The sequence below is a fragment of the Pleurodeles waltl genome, chromosome 7 (genome assembly GCF_031143425.1).
Source record: "Pleurodeles waltl isolate 20211129_DDA chromosome 7, aPleWal1.hap1.20221129, whole genome shotgun sequence".
In the NCBI taxonomy this organism is placed as follows: domain Eukaryota; kingdom Metazoa; phylum Chordata; class Amphibia; order Caudata; family Salamandridae; genus Pleurodeles; species Pleurodeles waltl.
The window spans coordinates 1,419,713,404-1,419,734,657 of record NC_090446.1 but is presented as its reverse complement, the minus strand read 5'-3'; the positions used below and the strand labels follow the sequence as shown (position 1 = coordinate 1,419,734,657).

Genomic DNA, 21,254 nt, shown 5'->3' with positions numbered 1-21,254 from the left:
CCAAAGGTAGGTCCAGTTGAGGGAGTCAAATGCTTGCTCGATGTCTAACAGAGTGAGGGCATAGGCATCATCTTGCAAGTGTGGGACATGGTAGACATGGTTCAATTGTCGTAAGTTATGAAGAGGGTTTTATCTGGGGATAAATCCTGACTTGTCATCATGGGCGAGAGCTGGCAGATACTGCAGCAAGAGTGCTGCTAGTAGACCTCTAAGAAGTTTAATATCCACATTTAGAAGTGAAATTGGCCTATACACCAAGGTATACCTTGAATCTCTGCCTGGTTTTAGTACCATAGCTATTAGGGTCTCATGCATATGGGCCATCAATCACCCAACCTATAGAGCACTGGTTCCCAACCTTTTGACTGCTGTGGACCCCCACCTAATCATTACTGGAACCCGCGGACCCCATTGAATCATTATTGGAATCTGTGAACCCCCTACTGAGTCATTACTGGAAGCCGGGTACCCCGGCTTAAGCTTTGTCGATGATTTGAAATGCAAAACAGTACACAAAAAATATAGAAACAAGCAATCATCAAACACATACACAAATGAAAACACATTGTATTTATTTGCAAACAAATCTAATTAAAAAAAAAAAAAATGTAATTTAAATAGGAAGGTTGGAGCTTTTCTAAATTCATTGGAACCCAGACATTGTTCATACTATATTTTTTTTGATGCACCTGCACAGATCCCATGAATCAATCTGAGACTACTAATTTAATTTTTAGCCTCCAATTTCAAATTCCTTGACATTTACAGTATGTTTTAAAATTTTCAATTGTACATTGAGCTACTTTATTTATATACACTTTATAAATATACTTAATTTTCTAAGCAGTCTCGGGCCCCCTGAAGAGGCTTTGTGGACCCCCAGGGGTCCCCAGACCAGAGGTTGGGAACCACTGCTATAGAGCATCATTGTACACCTCCAATAATTAATCTGCAATGAGGTCAGCAAATTTTTGTTAAACGTCCAAGGGTCAACCATAGCTATCTGGGGTTTTTGCCATCTTAAGGCCTTGAATCGCAGCAAGGTTTTCCTTACTGGAAAGCGGGCTATCCAGATGTTCCCGGGTCGCACAGTCAAGGCTCGGAAGTGGCAGGTCCACTAACAAATCTTGTATTCTATGGGAAGGAGGGCACAACTGTTCCTTATTTGTTTGTTGCATGTGAGAATGGAAGGTGCCATGAATAGCCTTATGCGTCTAGACCAAAGTACCAAAGTTATCATAAAGGGACATCACGGAGGACCTGGGCACCTCCTGGCGCACCATCCTGGCCATCAAGCACCCTGTTTTGTCACCCTCCATATGAAGTCTGTGTCAGTGTACAGTGTGAGTATGTTTCTTCAGCCTACGCCAGTCTTCCAACAACTTCGCCCTGGCATCACGCCATAGTGGCAGTTGCCATGAGTTAGAAGGGAGCAGTGCCTCCAACCCCTTGAGTTGTTTCTTATGTGCAATAATATCAGTTTCCAATTGACAAAGCACCCCATAAGCTGTTTTATACAACCCCTGTGCATAATGCCCTTCAGAGCTTGACAGTCGAGTTCCCTGACACTCGCTGAACCCTAGTAATCAGTGAAATAATGCATCAGTGACTCACTAATACTAACACAAAGTCAGTCAAGTAACGCCTCCTGAAGGACGCCATAGTGGGATCACTGGACATCCCGGTTGACCTCCAAGACTCAGGAGCAACGGGGAATGGTCTGAAAGGCCCCGTCATAATGGGGGTCATCGCAGTAGAAATAAACAGTAATCAAGATGATTGTATGTGTTTGTTTGCAGCGATATAACAGGAGAATGCCCGTTCCGAGGGATGCTGGTTCAGACATCACTTAGCTGTAAACCATGCAACACATCTTAGAGTGCTCCCATCAGCTGAGGTTTAGTACGCGCCCTTAGAGGCTCCATATACAGGGTGCCATCCAACACACAATTACAATTCCCTGCTAGGACAATGTCTGAGTCTAAGTAGGGTAAGTCTGCTTTCATAAACCCCGAATAAAAGTCTGGGCAATTAGGATTAGGGGCATCGATATTTATAAAGCACATCTCCCTGCCATGAGGGCTCCCAACAAAATGGGTCAGTAATATAGTGTTTATATGAGAATGAGCCACCCACATCATCACTCCCTTTGTGCACCCAGAGCAGGAGGTGATGTACACATGCCTCCTTCCCCATTTTCATAAACACAGGGTACAGTCCCTCTAGACATGAGTTTCCTGAAGAAAAGCATTTGAGACTTTGTAGCACTTCAGATATTCAAACACCTGCCTATGTTTCTAAAATTGGGCAATACCCCTAACAATCCAAGTGAGAAGTTTTATTACGGTAGTAGACATATGTCCAAAGCAGCACCTAAATCTCTTGAGAGGTGGTGCAATCCATCAACCCTCAACCCATCCTGAAGGATTGTTGAATAGCAGACAGGACCATTATACACAGGAGCAGAATCAATTACCCCACTGTAATCCAAATGTAAGAACTGGAACTCCCACATAACTTCCCCTGCCTCCTGGGCAGTGTAACCAACCCCTCCTGCTGAGCTCAATGGACGCCGTCCCATACCACACTCCTCTTTTAAGAAATAAAAAACAGTGCAAATATGAAAAATAAACCCGCACTGCACAAACTGAACACCCACACCTCCCCAAATGAAATGCAATGCTGGAGGCTAGATGTGAGAGGAAGGTGTGAGGCCAAGGCACAAAAGCTCCCTCCCCTTGCTACCAGCCTCTGAGTTGCTGGCATCCCCGCTGGTAGTAGCAGGGAAGAACCATCCCTGGCTGTGTCCTGATCATTTTGTTGCTCCTAAGAGACTCCCTCTGAATCCAGGATCCTCTCCACAGCTTGGAGAGTACCATCCGGTCTCACTCCGTGAGTTTCCATCTCCCTCGTTGTCATTGATGGTGAGTTAACTGGTGTGATGAACTCACAGGAGATTCTCCCTCTTGATCTGAGGCCCTTGACAAAGAACCGGCCAGAGTGTCCAACAGGCACATACCTCTCCTGGCATAAAAAAGAACAATGCCTTTCCTGCATGTTAAATGCTTAATTTCACCTGGAACAGCAGACTGTAAGTGATATTGAGATCGCATAATATCCTTTTGACCATAAAAAAGGTTTTCGTTGATCCTGCACCCTCTGTGTATAATCCAGGAACATTGAGTTGGGGTGTCCTTCGAACAGCAGTGGACCCTTTGTTCAGCTACATTGTAGGACGGCGTTGTGATCCTGGAGATTAAATAGATGAGGAAAGACCGCCCTGGTGGGGTCCTGGGATGCGGTGGAGAGACCAGGGCACTATGCACTCTTTCAGCAATAAAGAACTTCAAGAGTCTTTGGGCATAAGGAACAATGTCATCCATTCTTCAGTCCAGTAGAAGTCCTCTCCGCCTTTTCCAGGAATCCAACAAATCCTAAATTATTCTTAAAGGAGTGCCCTTCAGAGTCTTCCACTTGGTCATCAAGGTGATTTGCCAATTTCTGTATGTTGATAACTCTGTCCCTAAGAGCACCAAATTCCTGTTGCAACGAATCCACTTGTTGCTCCACCTTTGTCACACGGTCCACCACCCTGCAAAGGTCTGTGTGGCGTAGGGTAACATGAATGGCAACAGAGTCTATTTTATGAATCATTATATCCTATGAGTTATGGATTCCTGCTAATGACAAATATGCCTCCATTAACCCCCTGCTGGGCCAGTGGCACTGGCCAGAGAGTCTCCTTGAGCATCCCTCCCAGGGAATTGGTTGTATATAGTTGACTATCTTATTTAATTGAGCAGGTTTTGATCCCTTGTCTCTTGTGATTGTGGGTGCAGATCATGGAGTATACAACAATTAGTTCCAGTAGTTACCTAACATAGGTGGGCCCTACGCTAGTTGTTAGACCTGGCATCGTTGGCGTGGTCTCCCCTCTTTTTTGCCTCAGCTTCCTATGTTTTGACTGTGTGCTGGACCTTTGCTGTTTTTGGTACTTTGGGCACTTTACCACTGCTGACCAGTGCTAAAGTGCAAGTGCTCCCTGTTTAAATTGTATGTGTATCCATGATTTTTAATGATTTGATTTACTAGTCCCTAGTACGGTTTACTGGAGGTGTCCAAGGCCTGTAAATCAAATGCTACTTCTGAGCCTACAGCATTGATTGTGCCTCCCACATGAGTAGCCCTGCAAACATCTCAGACCTGCCATTGCAGTGTCTGTGTGTGCAGTTTTGTTCTGCCAATTCGACTTTACAAGTGTCCCCACTTGCCAGGCCCAAACCATCTCTTTTTATACCTGTAAGTCACCCCTAAGGTAGGCCCTAGGTAGCCCCATGGGCAGGGTGCATTTTATGCTAAAGGAGGGACATGTACTGAGGTGTTTTACATGTCCTAGCAGTGAAATACTGCCAAATATGTTGTTTACTATTGTGAGGTATATCTCTTGCTTAACCATTCTGTGCCTCTGCTTGGCTGGTAAATACACATCTGGGTCAGATTGACATTTGGGCTGTTTGTGATTGCACTCTAGACAGTGACACAAAGGGAGCTGAGTTATGCCCTTCATATCCTTATGAGTCCTCCTGGACTAGAGTGAGAGAGAGGAGCTGACACCTGCACTTAAAAGGGCTGTTCCCTCGCCTTAACAACATGGTCTCCAACCCCGTAGAGTGTGTCTGGGGCAGGGCAAGGAGGAAGCACACTTGTACACTAAACAGACTTCCCTGTGAAGTTTGACTACTTCAAAGGCAGAAATGAGTATAAGTATTGGACTGATGACCACACAACTTTAAGTTACTTCTGGATCAAGTGGAACCTCTGTCAAGGAGAAGAGCTTGATGCTTGAGGAGGACCTGCCACTCTGCCTGCTTACTCTGCCTGTTGCTTGTTGCTTTGCTGTGCTGGCCTCCTGCTGCTGCTTCTGTCTTAAGAGAGGAAGGACTGGACTTTGCTTTCTGAAATCCTCCTTGTGAAGTTTCTCCAATGGATTGGACCGAGCTTGCCTTCTATTATGAAATCTCTTGGGCATCAAAGACTTCACCTGCCAGCACCTGGGTACTCCTGCTGCGGACTCTGAATTGCCAAATGTTGTCAAGCCAATTCCTGGGCTCTTGGGAGTGAAAGCTGGCCTGAAGCCAAGAAACAGCATGCACACCGACTCCAGACGACTGCAGAACTGGCATCGCTGTCTGCAGCTCGAAGCTGTGTTCCCTGCTGGAGTGCAACAACCCCGACTGATGTTGCAGGCTCAACCCCGCCACACCTTCACTGAAATCCTGCGACATCTTGAGTTCCGAGGGCCGTGTCACTGACGTCCGTGACACCCGACTCCACCACGGCACCAGTAGTTCCAAGACATGACCACAATCTTGAGAGGTCGCCCCACTGCATCTTGACCTGCCGGATTCATCGACCACGGCAGATCATCTGAAACCAACACCTCCCTCTGACACCGCATCACCTCCCCTCTACTGCCGTAAGGAGTTAACGCCGCACCAGATCCAGCAACGCTTCACCTCCTGGACTCAGTGCACCTGCTTGTTTTCCTCATTACAAAGGTACTGTACCTGGGGTTCCATGCAACTCCATGACTGGTGCTGCCCTCCCCACTAGTGACATTGGACTGTTGGGAACGACTCTATCAATTACATAATGAAAGCCCCAGTTGGAGTTATTGTGTTTCTATCTGTTTTTGTTGGGATTTCATTTTTTAGATTCATATTTCTGCTTGTGTATGTTGGATTTTTGTAATTTTGGTCTTGTTTTATTGAGAGAAATATTGGCTATTTTTCTGAACTTGCATAGAGTCCTTTTGTAGTGTTTTCACTGTGTTATAGTGTGTGTTTGTGCAAATAGTTTACACATTGCCTCAGAGCTAAGCCTGACTGCTTGTGCCAAGCCAGCAAGGGGGTGAGCATGGGTTTTCTAAGTGTGCATCGCCTTACCCTGACTAGAGTGAGGGTCCCTACTTGGGCAGGGTGTAAACTGACTGCTGACTACAGACCCGATTTCTAACACAACCCTTTGCCTATCTTGACAAATATGGGGGTTCACCTCTGCAGAGAACAAAGTAATAGAATGACGTAAAGCAGCAGCCTGCAATTCACTCACTTCCTGTGGTAGCCTGTCACAGAATATCACAACTGCTGCAGATGGTAGGAAAGATATGGCAAAATTGCCATTCTGCCCATTTTAATAATTCAGTAATTGCGTGAATCATTCAAACTAGTATGATGTGGTTGAAAACAAAGGCACAGCCTTGTAAATAAATCCTTTATAAATGCCTATAAGAACTGTATTTTTTTCTGTTTATAACAGAAATGGTACTGAAAATTGCACCAAATTACACCGATTTTTAATAATGTTCTCAAAGGGAGACCGGTCCCCCTCACAAATGTCAGGCCTGCTCACTTAGCTCGCTCACATGCAAAAATCCATTAATTCCTATCACGCACTGCCACTTTCCTACTCCACCAGCCACCGCTGTAGGAGTTCAATATTTATCCTATACCCTGTCGCCTGACAAGCTTCTCTTTACATAAGGGAACTGACATTATTAAAAAGGTGTAAGAAATTAAGGTATTGGTGGTGACAACCCATCTTAGACAATATACACAATCCTTGTCATGGTGAGCCACAAAAGCTATTAAATAAACCTATGTTTAACCCCGTGTAAAGTATTTTCACAGTACTCAAACAAAAATCAAGTGAAAATACAACACAAGGAACATCCCAAAGCAATGTAGAAAAATAGAGTGCATTTTAATAAATAACATAACCCCCAAATCACAACAATCCAATCAGTAGAACAGGAGTTATGAATTTATAAATGTTAATACTTAAAACAGCACCAACTGCAGCTATCTGAATGCGCTTGACCAGGACCGGGGTACATTTTAAGGCAGACTGTGATGGTGCATTTGTTAGAGACAGTGACCTGGTTTGCCCGAGTGAAAATTTTACCCTCCGACATGGGGGCCTATACTTAGGCAGGAGTGCTGTGAGTCTGCTAGGGGGACAGAGTATATTACTCCATACCCATGGTGGAGAGGCCAACCACCTCATTTATAAATAACCACAGAACAGGTGGTTAATTATAAAGGCATTGACAGGATCCACCATCATGCTGATATCTATCAATGCATTTTATTCTGTGGTACAGGGCTGCGTTGAAAAGGCATAGCCCTGTAGCAAACAACATTCTTTTCCTTTTCTTTTAAAAAAGAAACTCCTGGTATGAGACATTCTTTATGAAAAGAGAAATGGTAATGCTTCTCTCGCCACAAGAGGCTTCTCCGATGGTTCCTGACAGGAAGGAACTAGTCAGGTGAGAACTCAGAAAAAAAGACATTTTGGAAGCTGTAGTGTCCCTGTAGCTAACAAGAGTTCAGCCTTATGACCCCTGTAGTCAACGTCTTTGTCTTGGGTACTAGACGTCAGTCGTCAAGGCTTTTCTTAGGTACAGAGGGGAGCAGGTTCCATCCTCCTTTGTTCTTCCACAGGTCCAGAAGTGTTCGGAGGAGGGTACTGGGGATGCCACATATATGCAGAGTGGCAGCCTGTGGGTAGGAACAAACTCCAGGCCACTCCCTAATCAATGGGGTAAAAGTTGCCTGGGGTGACCCTACTCACTTTTCCAGCACTTCCTGTGTGTGTTACTGCAAACAATCATACTGTGCCCCTCTTTAACTAACAAAACAGGGCAGAACTCTTCTTCCCTGCTCACAATACCACGTGTCCACCCAGAAGTATGGCTATGGCAATGGACAGTCAAAATGTTTTCTCTCTTTTTCTCATGAGAAATGTCCAATGAGAATAAATAGGGGCCAGTCCCCAAAATTGACTTCAGGTGGCCCCCACCAGCAACCACCACCTCAAATTAATCACTGGATGCATCTGAATTCGAATGCAGGCACGTATGGTTCTAGCTTGACAGTCATGTCAGGCATTCAAATCTTTATGTTGTTGACAAACATCTAGGCATTAGTTTCTTTAGGTCTCATTATGCTAAGCAGACCCCTCAGGATTTTGCAGCTTTTTTGTGGCCACAAAAAGCAAAACTTACAGCCCAAAATATCAAAATTCACAGTATTCTTGTGGTGGCAAAATATGTGCCTACCACAAAAATACTGTGCTTTTTGACATCAGACAACCTGCATGTGCATGGTGGATGGAGCAGGGTGGCAGCGGAGGTTGGGAACATGTAAAAAATAAAAACAATTAGAGGAGACATAGGGGTGGGGTTTAGAGATTAACAGGAGACAAGAGGGGGCCGGGAGAGAGGAGTGCACTGGAGGGTGGGAGCAGGAGAACCTCTTAATGGCCTGCAGAGTCCGCAGGGGCCACGCAAAGGTTAGGGGTAGGCTGCTGGCTAATTGCACAGGAGGGGGCTCTGTACTTTTGGGAGGCAGGCAACAGAGAAAGATAAACCCTCTGCTGGCTTCTAGCCTGTTTCATGCTCGCTTCACTGGCTCAGTAAAGAGAGTGTCAACCCCATGTTTTTTGTACATAACGTTTGCGGCACTTCTGTAAAAATCTTGAGAATTTTACAAAAGTGCTAGTGTCACAATTTTTTGTTTTTTCAAACTACAAAATCGTGATAACCTGGGGAGTCTGGCTAAGAGATTTACTTGGAGTTGAATGTAAGGAGCTTTATATAGTTTGGTTCCGATGCAGCAGCCCTCTTAAAATCTTCTCCAAGAGGTAATTTGTTTTTTTGTTATGCCAATACTGCTGAAAACTCTATTGCTCCCAGGAAGCAGTTAGATATTTTGCCAAAAACAGCATTGTCAAAATCATAGAATGCCAACAAAAAGTGACTACAATAGTTTACACAATGTTAATGTTTAACTGAAACTTGGGGGAGTATTCACAAAGATAAGTAATTATGAGCAGCTCACTGCATGAGTAGCTTATGGTATTTGAAAATGTCATGCTTACTGCCTAGTTGTAAATGATAACTAATATTGTAAAAGTATTATATATCACTACCAGTAAGAATAGCAGCACATCTTGTACGCTTGTTTCGTGGACAAACAGGCCAACAGATCGACTTTGTCTTTCGTGGGTATATTTTGGAACATACATATAACTACTAACAGGACATTTCTGGTATGTTTTTAAAATATATGGATGCATAAGTTACTCATGCATAGTCTATATATCACACTAAGCATTTTTAGGTCGAGCATAGCAGCACAAAAGAGCTATCTATGTGGGCTTTTAACCACGCACATGGCATGCTCATCACGTTCACTTGTTCAAAAATCCTTTGTTATCATTGGTAAATGCTTTACTTTTGTCCCTCCTGGTTGCAGTTTTGTTAACGCCTTGGTGACCCTGTTACATGGATAGTTGCACTTTTGCCGATACCTTTAACTGCAAGTGAACTTCTTCTTCCTTTTGTCTCTCTCCTTCACGCTCATGGCGGCCATGGCACTTTGAATTGGCTCGCTGATGTCAACTGTTTTACTTTTCATTTTCAATTTATGTGGCAAGAAAAGTCCAGTTAGGAATTTACAAAGCTAGTAACTGCAACTCGAGCAAACGCGAAACCCAACGCATTGCAAATGCTTGTTAATATTGGCAGTTGTTTTCCTTTTGGGAATTCATCATATGGCGGACATAGATTTCTTTGAGATGAAACTGTCCTTAGGATATTTTCCAATATATCATAAAAATGATCATGGATGGAAGCAGATAATTCTTTGGATGCTTAGTTGAGGTAAGAAACGGCTTACCGCCATACTACCCATAACTCAGAGTTGATTCAGAGATTATATTGAAAAGTTTATATAAGAATACATTTTATTGAGTCGGTATTCTAACTCGGGAACTGTTATGAAATTGGTGCCATTTCATAATTCTGAAATTCTTCCAGGGTTGGTGCTTTTGTTCTTCAAACAACAGTGATTCCATCATGGTGCTCTGCAGCCCAGCTGCTCTGCTGGTAATATTGGGTGAGTTCAGAACAAATATAAAACTATTGTGAAATTGTCCCTCTTGAAAGACATGTAAAATGTAGACATTTCACCTGGAAGAAGACAAAGTAAAAAAAAAAGAATGAACCTAAGAGCCGTCAGGTAGTGAGGAAATGAGTGCTCAATGTTGTTACATGTGCTTACAATAAATACTAAGCTTTCCGATTTACCTTTGTCTCGATTCAAGCTCCTTGCTAATATATAGCAAACCTAGTACCACTAAACTAGGGCCCAGATTTAAGAGGGCCTAGCGCCTCCTTGCGCCACATTAGTGTCATTTTTTACGCTAATGTGGCCCAACGAGCCCAAAATCGTGGCTTTGCTTGGCTATAAAAATATGACTGAAGTGGTGCGCGCCATGCATGTAGGCCTTCATTTAGGGAGATTTTGGCGTAGGGCAGTGAAGCAAGTCACCTTGCTCCACCGCTCTACGTCAAATTGAAAGGGCTGGAATGCACTGTATTTATCCAACACAGTGCATTCCTGCCCTTTCCCATGTGATGGCTGTCTATTCGCAGCCTAGCACCAACTCAGGCATCCTTGCACCATGGTGCAAGGGTGCCTGTGTTGTCAGCAGGATTGTTTAAGTGCAATAAGGGGCACCTTCCTGCATGGAAACAATTCATAGAGACGTTTTCACTTTCAAGGTGTGCTGCAGAATCCAGCACAAATAGAAGGAGGAAAAAACAAGGATAAATAAACATATTCTCCTAGTTACTCCTGCACTGAGAAGGTGTAAGGTTTTGATGCATTCCCAGGTTTACAAGTCCTTGGGGAACAGCAGGGGAACACCCACCGCAACAACAATGGAACACCTAATTTGCACAGAGTAAGGTGACACAGTGATTTGCACTGCGTAGCCTTCCTCACGATGAAGAGGCCCCTCAAAGCCATGCAATGTGGCTTTGCGTGGTTTCATAAATCTGACTCAGAGCCTTGCATCACGCATGTACCACTTTGTGAGGTTCTCATGAATACACCCCGTGCCACATTGTGTGGTGCAAGCATAGTGCAAACAACTTATAAATACACCCCTGTTTGTAATCTCTGTGTGACTATAATTATCAGAGTTCTAAAATGTATTAATTATTTTTCACAGTACTGCCTTTGATGTCGGTCATCGGAAAAGAGGACGGTAAGGAACCTATTGTTCATGTAATCTTAATAGTTGTTTGAGATGTTTGAGAAGACAATAGGGATAAAAGCGCCCATGCTGAATTATGTGAAAATAATTTGATAGATAGCTGTGCTTGAAACTGCAGAAAATCTTTGAAATATTTTATATTTCCATCCTTTTTTTCTTTGCATTGAAAAAGAAATAACTACCTCTGGTACACTATTTCTTGTTGTCAGGTCTACTGAAAGAATACACCAATGATTCAAATTCAAAGAAAAACATATTTACTATCTTTTCATTATATAATCATGTAAATTGCATTTGCATACAACAATTCTGAACTGAAGTTATTTAAGTGATCAGTAATTTCCTCAAAATCCCAGCACGGACCTTGGTCCATGGTGACATACCTTGGACATGACTGGTCCAAACAAATTCTGGAGAGTCATTTGCAGGTAACCAAACACAAATCCTCAGCTGTACACCCAGTCTAGAAGAATCTTTGGGTCAAGGGTAACAAAGTTACCTGTTATGGCCTTAGTTATGTCTTGGTTTGTTCCGGAAAGGGTGATGGAACTCCTGCAATGACCTGCCACATATGAAATGGTTTAAACAAGTTTCAGAACCAAAAGCAACTCTGTATACAGATTTCACAGGGAGCCAAGATGAATAAAGAGCTCCTTTTGCATTAATTCTAGATTCTATTGTGAAGCCTCGCTAATATCAGGCACAATCAATCCAGGTTTGTGTTATCATGAGACCAACATCTTGTCATAAACACTGAATAAACGTTTTTAATACTTTACCAGTGAGGGTACAGCAAGTTACTTTGGACAGGGGTACCAAAGGCAAAACAAGTACTTATCAGGGTTTTGTGCTTCAGACTATTCCCTCATTCACTTTCCAGCACAGTTCAGCCAAAAACTATTGTCCTAATTTAGATCTTGGCGGTTACACCGCCAATCCACATCGGGCGCAAACCCCAAAAGAACATCAAGTACACAGTCTTATGCCCGCTGTATTTATATGTATTACGGCTGACCCGAACACTGCCACCATGGAGTCCACTCCATCTCACAAGCTGCATCCCACAGGTGACGCAGCAGACCCTGATGTTGACAAGCAGGCCCTCCATCGACGTTTTCACAGTGGGATCCTGCAGAAATTATTTAGGTCACACAGTTGAACTGGTGGCGTCTGGCGTGGGGCCTTTTCAGTATAGTACTATGGCTGAGCCCACACCTGTTATATATTGGACGATTGTGAAGCCCTACAAAACGCATTACAAAACACACTCCATTTTAGACGATGATCCTTTGCCATCACACAGCAGAAAACCGTTTGGATGCAGGAACTGCCCCACAGCAGCCCGTTTTTTTTCTCTGTGTTTCTCTCTCTCTCTCTCCTTTGTTAATAATATTTTTGTGGATTATCCTTCATTTCTTTGGGCACTAGTTGTTTTCACAACTATGCACTATGTCAAGGAGAAGAAATACATGTTTTTCAGAGGGACAGTTGTCATGGTGGATGAAATCATAACAGTAGAGCCACAATTTTTTTTACTACCATATCCCAGAAGAGGCAAATGTGTTCCAGAATAGTTGACAGAGTAAATGTTGTAGCTAACAATGTGTGCACACAGGAAGAGATTAGGAAGAGTTGAAACGACCTGTGGGGAAAAGTCAGTTCACTGGCTTACAAGCATCACCTGGTGTCGCAGAGGACTGGTGGTGGTTCTCCTCTCCCCCCATTACAACTCTGTCCCTGGGAGGAGAAGGTCTTGCAGATCCTAGATCGTAAAGGCTTGACTGGAATCCCTGGTGGAGTGGAGTCTGGTAAGTTACACTTAGCAATGTCTCATCAATCACAAATGTAGTCCTGCCCTTAAGTTTGATGTTTAGGATGCTTCAACATACTTGGCAAAACAGATATATCTAAACCTTACTCCACAAAATATCTTGTTTCATGACAATTGCTAGCATTGTGGTTGTTCGCCATTTAATAACGTGCAATATGTATAGTCAGATTGTGTATTGTTCCCCATTAATCATCCCATTCTATCAATGTATGTTGTTGTTCTCAAAAAAACAGGTCCAAAACTCGATCCATTTTCACAGGGGAGCTAGTGTTTTAAGTGGTATTTTCTCCTATTCAGATCATGTTCATAGGTGTGCACAGCTTGCATATGTGTGTGCATCAACACTATTGTCATTGAAATAGATATGTGTAACTCACTTTTCAAACAATATTGTCTATGGTGACAACAGGTGACTACAACTACCTTGAGACCCCGTTTTTAGATTTGCAATTAATAGTGCAATGTAATGGTGTCCTACTTTCCTTTACTTCCATGTGTCCACACACCTAAAAAAATAGTGCATTTGACAGTCACTAAGTCATGCTCCGGATTAAAATTTAACTTCTTGTATATCTCAAGCATGTTAACACCTTCTCATAGCTACAGTGAAGTGATGAAAATGCTAGCATAATTCATTGTCTTTTGAATCCAAGATATCCAACAATGTGTTGTGACATGATGAAGAGAAGTAGTAGGTCTTGGGAGCAGTGCAACATCCCAAGAAGTAATGTACCAGGTTGTAACTGAGCTCTGGGAGCTCAATGAGGTTCAGAGGGAGCTCATTTTGTATATACGCAATCACAATAAAATAATGAGCTCCCTGTCTGGGGTGCTTTGAGAGACCTACCACCATGTGAGCATGGATTTTCCCATTCCATCTGCTCCTGTCTGGGTTTTCTCCACATCTGGGCCAAACACACCACTGCCAGCCACAGGCTCCTCAAACACCAGTCCCTGCACCTGTCTTCACTCCCCTCCCTGGTGGGGACTGTCATCCAGACCAGGAGAGGATGGGAAGAATGCCACTGTCACCTCAAAGAGACGCAGATCTTAATTTCCTCAGGTGTGTGTCTACCAATCACTCTGTGGACTATTTCATGGACACATTTACCTTTTCTGAGTACTGTTGTATTTTGTACATTGAACTCCAAACTGTTTTTGGCTCTACTACCATACTTCCACTCACCATAATAGACTTTTTTGGTTAATTTCCACATTGTTTGATTCACCTTTCTGTTCTTTTGTGTCTTGCAAATAAATGGTAGGAATACAGACTACAGGACTCTAGTTGGATTATTTGTGGCCTTTCATTTGTCATGTCTGTCTTGCACCATAATGTTGTCAATTCTTTAGAACATTCATTTGCTAATGAAAATTAGAAATGACAAAGAGGTAAAGTGTTACCCTTTTTTATTTCAACAAAAAATAAACAATACATAATGCATTGGGAACATACATATGTAGCTAACAAGTCCTTGAAGCTGCATTTCAATCACCATGCCTAACCCCAATTGTCTGTGCCTATTAGAAATGGGGTCTCTAGTTTGCAGTGGTTTTTACCCCATTGAAAGTAGGGACCCTCACTCTAGTCAGGGCCAGGGAGTCACACATCTAAAATAACCCCTGCTCACCCACTTGGTAGCATGGCTCATCTCAGCAGCAATGTGTAAAGTATTTGTACACATTCATAGTAACACAATGAACACACCACCAAAGTACTCCACACCAGTTTAGAAAAATAGCAAATATTTAAAAAACACAATTAAAGAAATGAATTTTCAAAAATTAAATCTTAGTACAGCTCTTAGAAAATATTTATTTCCAAATGGGGCTATCACGTCATCTTGACAGAGTCATTCCCAAAAGTTTGACAGCACCGGCGAGGGAGTTCTGACTAGTCACAGAGTTGCACGGACCCCAAGTACAGTACCGTGGAAAACAAAAAGGAAACAAAGACATTGCACCAAGTTAAAAAGGTGAGGCATTGCTGAAACCGCTGCGGCATCTGTTCATTACTGCTACCGGGGAGGTGAGGCATTGATTCCTTACTACAAGGCTGTGTAAGTGAGGCATCAATTCCTCATGGTTACAGGGGAGGTGATGCAGCATCAGTGGTGAGGCGTTGTTTCCTTACGACCCGGCGGGGTAGATGAATCCACTAGGTCAAGATCCAAGGCGTAGACTTTGTGGTGTCACGATCACCCCATGGGGCCCCAAGTGCTGAGTTGGGTGTCCCAGATGTCAGGGACACAACACTTATGACTCCCACTGTGGCGGGACTTCGGAGGTGCTACAGTGGCGTCAGGCCTGTATTGTAGGTCACGGTCATTGCACTTAACCGGGACCACAGCTCTGGTGCAGGCAGCGGCATGTAGTCGAAGAGTGATGCCAGTTCAGAAGTTGCTCTGGAGTTGATGTGCTTAATTTCTTAGTTGCACCAGAGCTCACTTACAAGGGCCTTGGAACTGAATTTGACACCAATTGGCAAGTCAGGACTCTCAGCAAGAGAGCCCAGGCACTGGCAGACTAAGGGGGTCATTCCAACCCTGGCGGTCGGTGTTAAAGCGGCGGCTAACCCGCTAACAGGCTGGCGGTAAAAAAAATTTAATTCTGACCCTGGCGGAAACCGCCAACAGAGACCGCCACTTCAACACACCGCCCGCCACGCCGGGACAAACAAACAGTGCGGCGGTCACCGCCAACAGACAGGCGGGAGTCAATGTACCGCCCACCCTATCACAACCCACCAATCCGCCACCTTTTCCGGGGCGGTAGCCCCGCCGATAAAAACACGGCGGAAACAGCCATTTAGAACGGAAAACGCTCACCTCCATACACCCCACAAGGAATCTGGACAGCATGGAACCCGAACTCCATATCCTCCCAGCGATTGTCTTCCTGCTCCTCTACCAGGAGCACGAACGCCGGCGCAGAAGACAACGGTGAGTACTGCACCTACGACACAGGGGAGGGGGGAGGCAAAAAATTACGGGGACACACACATGCGACACACCCACCCCCACCCTCACCCACTACAACACACACATCAATGCATAGCAACAACTCAGAGTGACACCCCCAAACCCCCCAGAAGAATGCAAATACAAAAGGAAATGATTCGAAACATTGGAATATATTGTATCACTGGCTTAAAAATATATCACACATCTAAAACCTTTATATACAACAATTTTAAAGTACGATAATTGTAGCAGGCATTGTCCGTGGACCACTGAGCCCAAATCACATGGGCAAGGCCCACACAGGATACCTGACTCCAACGGAGAGAACACTGCAGGGGCATCAGATATGAAAACTACAGGCACCTCAGGGGGAAGGGAAGGGGGGCACCTCAGCCAGATGAGTCCACGACGCCAGATCCACGATGGGCCTCCATGGCCGTGGTTCCATCCTGGGGAGTGCAAAGCCACAGTCTCTCAAGTCCCTACAGTGGGTGGGTTGCCCACTGTGCCATCCTGGGGAGTGCAAAGCCACAGTCTCTCAAGTCTCTACAGTGGGTGGCTTGCCCACTGTACCATCCTGGGGAGTGCAAAGCCACAGTCTCTCAAGTCTCTACAGTGGGTGGCTTGCCCACTGTACCATCCTGGGGAGTGCAAAGCCACAGTCTCTCAAGTGGATAACAGTCTCCACTGGTTCTGGAGGGGGACTGGTGCCCAGAGTGCTTCGTGCAGCCCTGCCCGACACAGATGCGGGCCTGCCCCTTCTGCCAATGGGCCAGCGGTACTTGAGACGGCGGTGCCCAGTTCAGCGGTGCTTGAGAGGAAGGGCCCAGTGCAGCGGTGCTTGAGACAGCGGTGCCCAGTTCAGCGGTGCTTGAGATGAAGGGCCCAGTTCAGCGGTGCTTGAGACGGCGGTGCCCAGTGCAGCGGTGCTTGAGATGAAGGGCCCAGTGCAGCGGTGCTTGAGACGGTGGTGCCCAGTGCAGCGGTGCTTGAAACGGCGGTGCCCAGTGCAGCGGTGCTTGAGATGAAGGGCCCAGTTCAGCGGTGCTTGAGACAGTGGTGCCCAGTGCAGCGGTGCTTGAGATGAAGGGCCCAGTGCAGCGGTGCTTGAGACGGTGGTGCCCAGTTCAGCGGTGCTTGAGAGGAAGGGCCCAGTGCAGCGGTGCTTGAGACGGCAGTGCCCAGTGCAGCGGTGCTTGAGACGGCGGTGTCCAGTGCAGCGGTGCTTGAGACGGCGGTGCCCAGTGCAGCGGTGCTTGAGAGGAAGGGCCCAGTGCAGCGGTGCTTGAGATGAAGGGCCCAGTGCAGCGATGCTTGAGACGGTGGTGCCAAGTGCAGCGGTGCTTGAGATGAAGGGCCCTTGCAGTGGTGCTTGAGATGAAGGGCCCAGTTCAGCGGTGCTTGAGACGGCGGTGCCCAGTGCAGCAGTGCTTGAGATGAAGGGCCCAGTGCAGCGGTGCTTGAGACGGCGGTGCCCAGTTCAGCGGTGCTTGAGAGGGAGGGCCCAGTGCAGCGGTGCTTGAGACGGCGGTGCCCAGTGCAGCGGTGCTTGAGACGGCGGTGCCCAGTGCAGCGGTGCTTGAGATGAAGGGCCCAGTTCAGTGGTGCTTGAGACGGCGGTACCCAGTGCAGCGGTGCTTGAGAGGAAGGGCCCAGTGCAGCGGTGCTTGAGATGAAGGGCCCAGTGCAGCGGTGCTTGAGACGGCTGTGCCCAGTGCAGCGGTGCTTGAGATGAAGGGCTCAAGGCAGCGGTGCTTGAGATGAAGGCCCAGTTCAGCGGTGCTTGAGACAGCGGTGCCCAGTGCAGCAGTGCTTGAGAGGAAGGGCCCAGTTCAGCGGTGCTTGAGACGGCGGTGCCCAGTGCAGCGGTGCTTGAGATGAAGGGCCCAGTGCAGCGGTGCTTGAGACGGCGGTGCCCAGTTCAGCGGTGCTTGAGATGAAGGGCCCAGTGCAGCGGTGCTTGAGACGGCGGTGCCCAATGCAGCGGTGCTTGAGATGAAGGGCCCAGTTCAGCAGTGCTTGAGACGGCGGTGCTTGAGACGGCGGTGCCCAGTGCAGCGGTGCTTGAGATGAAGGGCCCAGTGCAGCGGTGCTTGAGATGGCGGTGCCCAGTTCAGCGGTGCTTGAGACGGCGGTGCCCAGTTCAGCGGTGCTTGAGATGAAGGGCCCAGTTCAGCGGTGCTTGAGACGGCGGTGCCCAGTTCAGCGGTCCTTGAGACGGCGGTGCCCAGTTCAGCGGTGCTTGAGATGAAGGGCCCAGTTCAGCGGTGCTTGAGATGAAGGGCCCAGTTCAGCGGTCCTTGAGACGGCGGTGCCCAGTTCAGCGGTGCTTGAGATGAAGGGCCCAGTTCAGCGGTGCTTGAGACGGCGGTGCCCAGTGCAGCGGTGCTTGAGATGAAGGGCCCAGTGCAGCGGTGCTTGAGATGAAGGGCCCAGTGCAGCGGTGCTTGAGACGGCGGTGCCCAGTGCAGCGGTGCTTGAGATGAAGGGTCCAGTGCAGCGGTGCTTGAGAGGAAGGGCCCAGTGCAGCGGTGCTTGAGACGGCGGTGCCCAGTGCAGCGGTGCTTGAGAGGAAGGGCCCAGTTCAGCGGTGCTAGAGACGGCGGTGCCCAGTGCAGCAGTGCTTGAGAGGAAGGGCCCAGTTCAGCGTTGCTTGAGACGGCGGTGCCCAGTGCAGTGGTGCTTGAGACGGCGGTGCCCAGTTCAGCGGTGCATCGGAAGAGTGTCCAGGTCAGCGGATCAGGCCATGGCATGGAGGTCATTCGCCACCTGACCTGTGGCTGGCGGTGCCTTCCTGCCCACCTGGGATGGGGCTTGCAGGGCTCTCCTGGGCTGCAGTACCGGGCCTGTGGGTGTCCTCCTGCCCACCTGGGATGGGGCTTTCGGGGCCCTCCTTGGCTGCAGTTCCGGGCCTGTGGGTGTCCTCCTGCCCACCTGGGATGGGGCTGGCGGGGCCCTCCTGGCCAGCTGGCCTGCTGGCGGACTTGTCGGGCGTGCTACCCTTCCCACCCTTCCCTGTTCGCCTGTGGCCCTTCCCCACCTTTGCCGGTGTGCCAGGTGGCACCAGACTTCCTGCCGGAGCCATGGTAGGAATTTTGGTCCCTGGTGTCTTGGGCCTCTCGCGCCGGGCACTGGCAATCTTCGGATGCTTTACCGGGGGTGGGCTGGCCGTGCCTTGGCTCCTTACTGAACTGGCTGCCCTTGAGGGTGGGGGACTCCACAGTCCATGGCAAACTGTTTTTACAGGTCCCGCTTTTGTGGTGGCTGAGGTGCTGACTGGAGTCCTATGAGATGGAAGGGGTGGGGGAGTTATTGGAAAGAGGTCAAGTTTGGAAAGGAATAGTAATTTAGGAAGAGAGGGACGGGTAGGTGTAGTGGGTATGGGAGTGGAGGAAGAGGTTGTGGTTGTAGGAGTTTTCAGTCTGGTGTCTTTGGGTGCAGGTGCTTGGGCTGGATGCTGTCGTGAGGTGGATGGCTGTTGGGTGGGTGGCTGCCTGCGTTTGTGTATCTTGGAAGAGGGGGTCACAGACACAGTGGGAGAGGACACAGGGGACGTGTAAATGGTAGTGGGGGTGGTGACTGCACGTGTGCGGGGTGTTCTGGTGGGTGTGGTGGTGATGGACGTAGTGGCTGAAGATGTTGTGCATGCAGGTGTGAGTGGAGACGTCACAGGGAGGGAGGAGGGAGACGAGGAGGAGGGGGACACAGTGGAGGCAGTGGGTGTTGGTATGTCTGCATGTGGCTGTTGCTTGTGTGAATGCTTGTGTGATGTGTGGTGCTTATGTCTGAATGAGCTTCCCTTGGGTGTTGAGGTGTGTGCAGGCTGGTCTGATGGTGTGTCTGGGATAGGCAGAGGTACAGGGGATAGGGTATGGGTGGAGGAAGCTGGAGGGGGGAGGCTAAAGACAGGGACAATTGCTGCCATCAGTGCTGAGGCCAGAGTGTTGAACGATCGCTGATGGGCAGCCTGACCAGAATGAATGCCCTCCAGGTATGCATTACTCTGGTGCACCTCCCTTTCTACACCCTGGATGGCATTCAAAATGGTAGACTGCCCAACAATGATGGTCCTCAGGAGGTCAATGACCTCCTCACTGAGGGCAGCAGGGGTGACTGGGGCAGGGCCTGAGGTGCCTGGGGCGAAGGAGATGCCCACCTTCCTGGGTGAGCGGGCACGGGGCAAACGCTGAGGGGCTGCTGGGAGGATGGTGCTGGTGCGCTGGGTGGTGGCTGTACCTGTTGTTGCGGGGGGCACGGATGTTGCCGCCACCACTAGGGAGCTCCCTTCAGAGGACGAGTCGCTGTCACTAATGTCTGCACGAGTCCCCGCTGTGGAGCTCCCCTCGCCCTCCGTCCCACTGGTGTATTCGGACTCCGTTGCATGGCCCTCCAGGGCCATGTGGGATGCAGCTCCCTCATGCTCTGATGCCACTTCTCCTCCACCTGATGATGCTAATGCACACATGAACAGGAAGACCACAAAAAAGGGGGGGGTGGAGAAATAAAGACATGTTGAGTGAATGCATTGGCGACACCGTTGGCGGAGAGGACAGACACAGAAGCCCCCTGCACTACGCCGCGTACTTGGGGTCGACTACGCAATCCGTGGCACATGGCCTACAAGCCTATGGACGACAAGTGCACACATGGATGACACAGGGCCATGGATACCTGTACTTGGCACCCTACAGAGGTGGGGGACGGGGGCACAGGGCCATGCCTTACAGAGGGGCCTAGCCTACAGAAATCGCCCTGGCCTAGGGATACCCACAGCCCTCCTCCCCCACCCAGACACCTCCACTGCGCGCAAAGTAAGCTGAATGAGAGTGTACTCACCCCCTTGTGTCTGCTGTGATGTCCTCACGCGCCCATCCAAATCGGGGTAGGCCACAGCCAGGATCCGGGACATCAGGGGGGTCAAAGTACGACTGGCACCCCTCCCACGTTGGGAGGCCATCCCCAGCTGAGCCTCCGCCGTCTTCCTGCTCCAGCGTCAGATGTCCTCCCATCTCTTCCGGCAGCGGGTGCCCCGTCTGTTGTGGACCCCCAGGGTCCGGACGTCCTTGGCGATGGCACGCCAAATATCGATTATCTGGTGGGCGCTGACCTATGTGACATGTACAGGGAGAGAAGTATAATCATCACCTTCTGCATGCTCCATGTGAGTGGCCCCCCATCCCCATCCTTGCCATGTGGCACATGCTCTCATCTGTCGTTTGATGCATGCCTCATTCGCTCCCCTCCCCACCATCTTTCATCCACCCCACTCAACACAGGCATTGCCCACAAAGCATGGTCCCAGTGTACTTACCTGTTGGTCTGGAGGACCGTAGAGT

The 21,254-nt window shown here is 47.9% G+C and overlaps 1 protein-coding gene across 1 annotated transcript in view; it reads left to right on the top strand.

Annotated features, from left to right (window-relative positions):
- Positions 1-21,254, top strand: part of LOC138246431 (zonadhesin-like) — a 138,123-nt gene that overhangs the window by 31,500 nt on the left and 85,369 nt on the right. Inside the window, exons 2-3 of the mRNA XM_069201041.1 lie at positions 9,881-9,959; positions 11,080-11,115. Of these exons, the coding sequence (XP_069057142.1) occupies positions 9,920-9,959; positions 11,080-11,115 (76 nt within the window). The 5' untranslated portion in view covers positions 9,881-9,919. The remainder of the gene's footprint in view (positions 1-9,880; positions 9,960-11,079; positions 11,116-21,254) is intronic.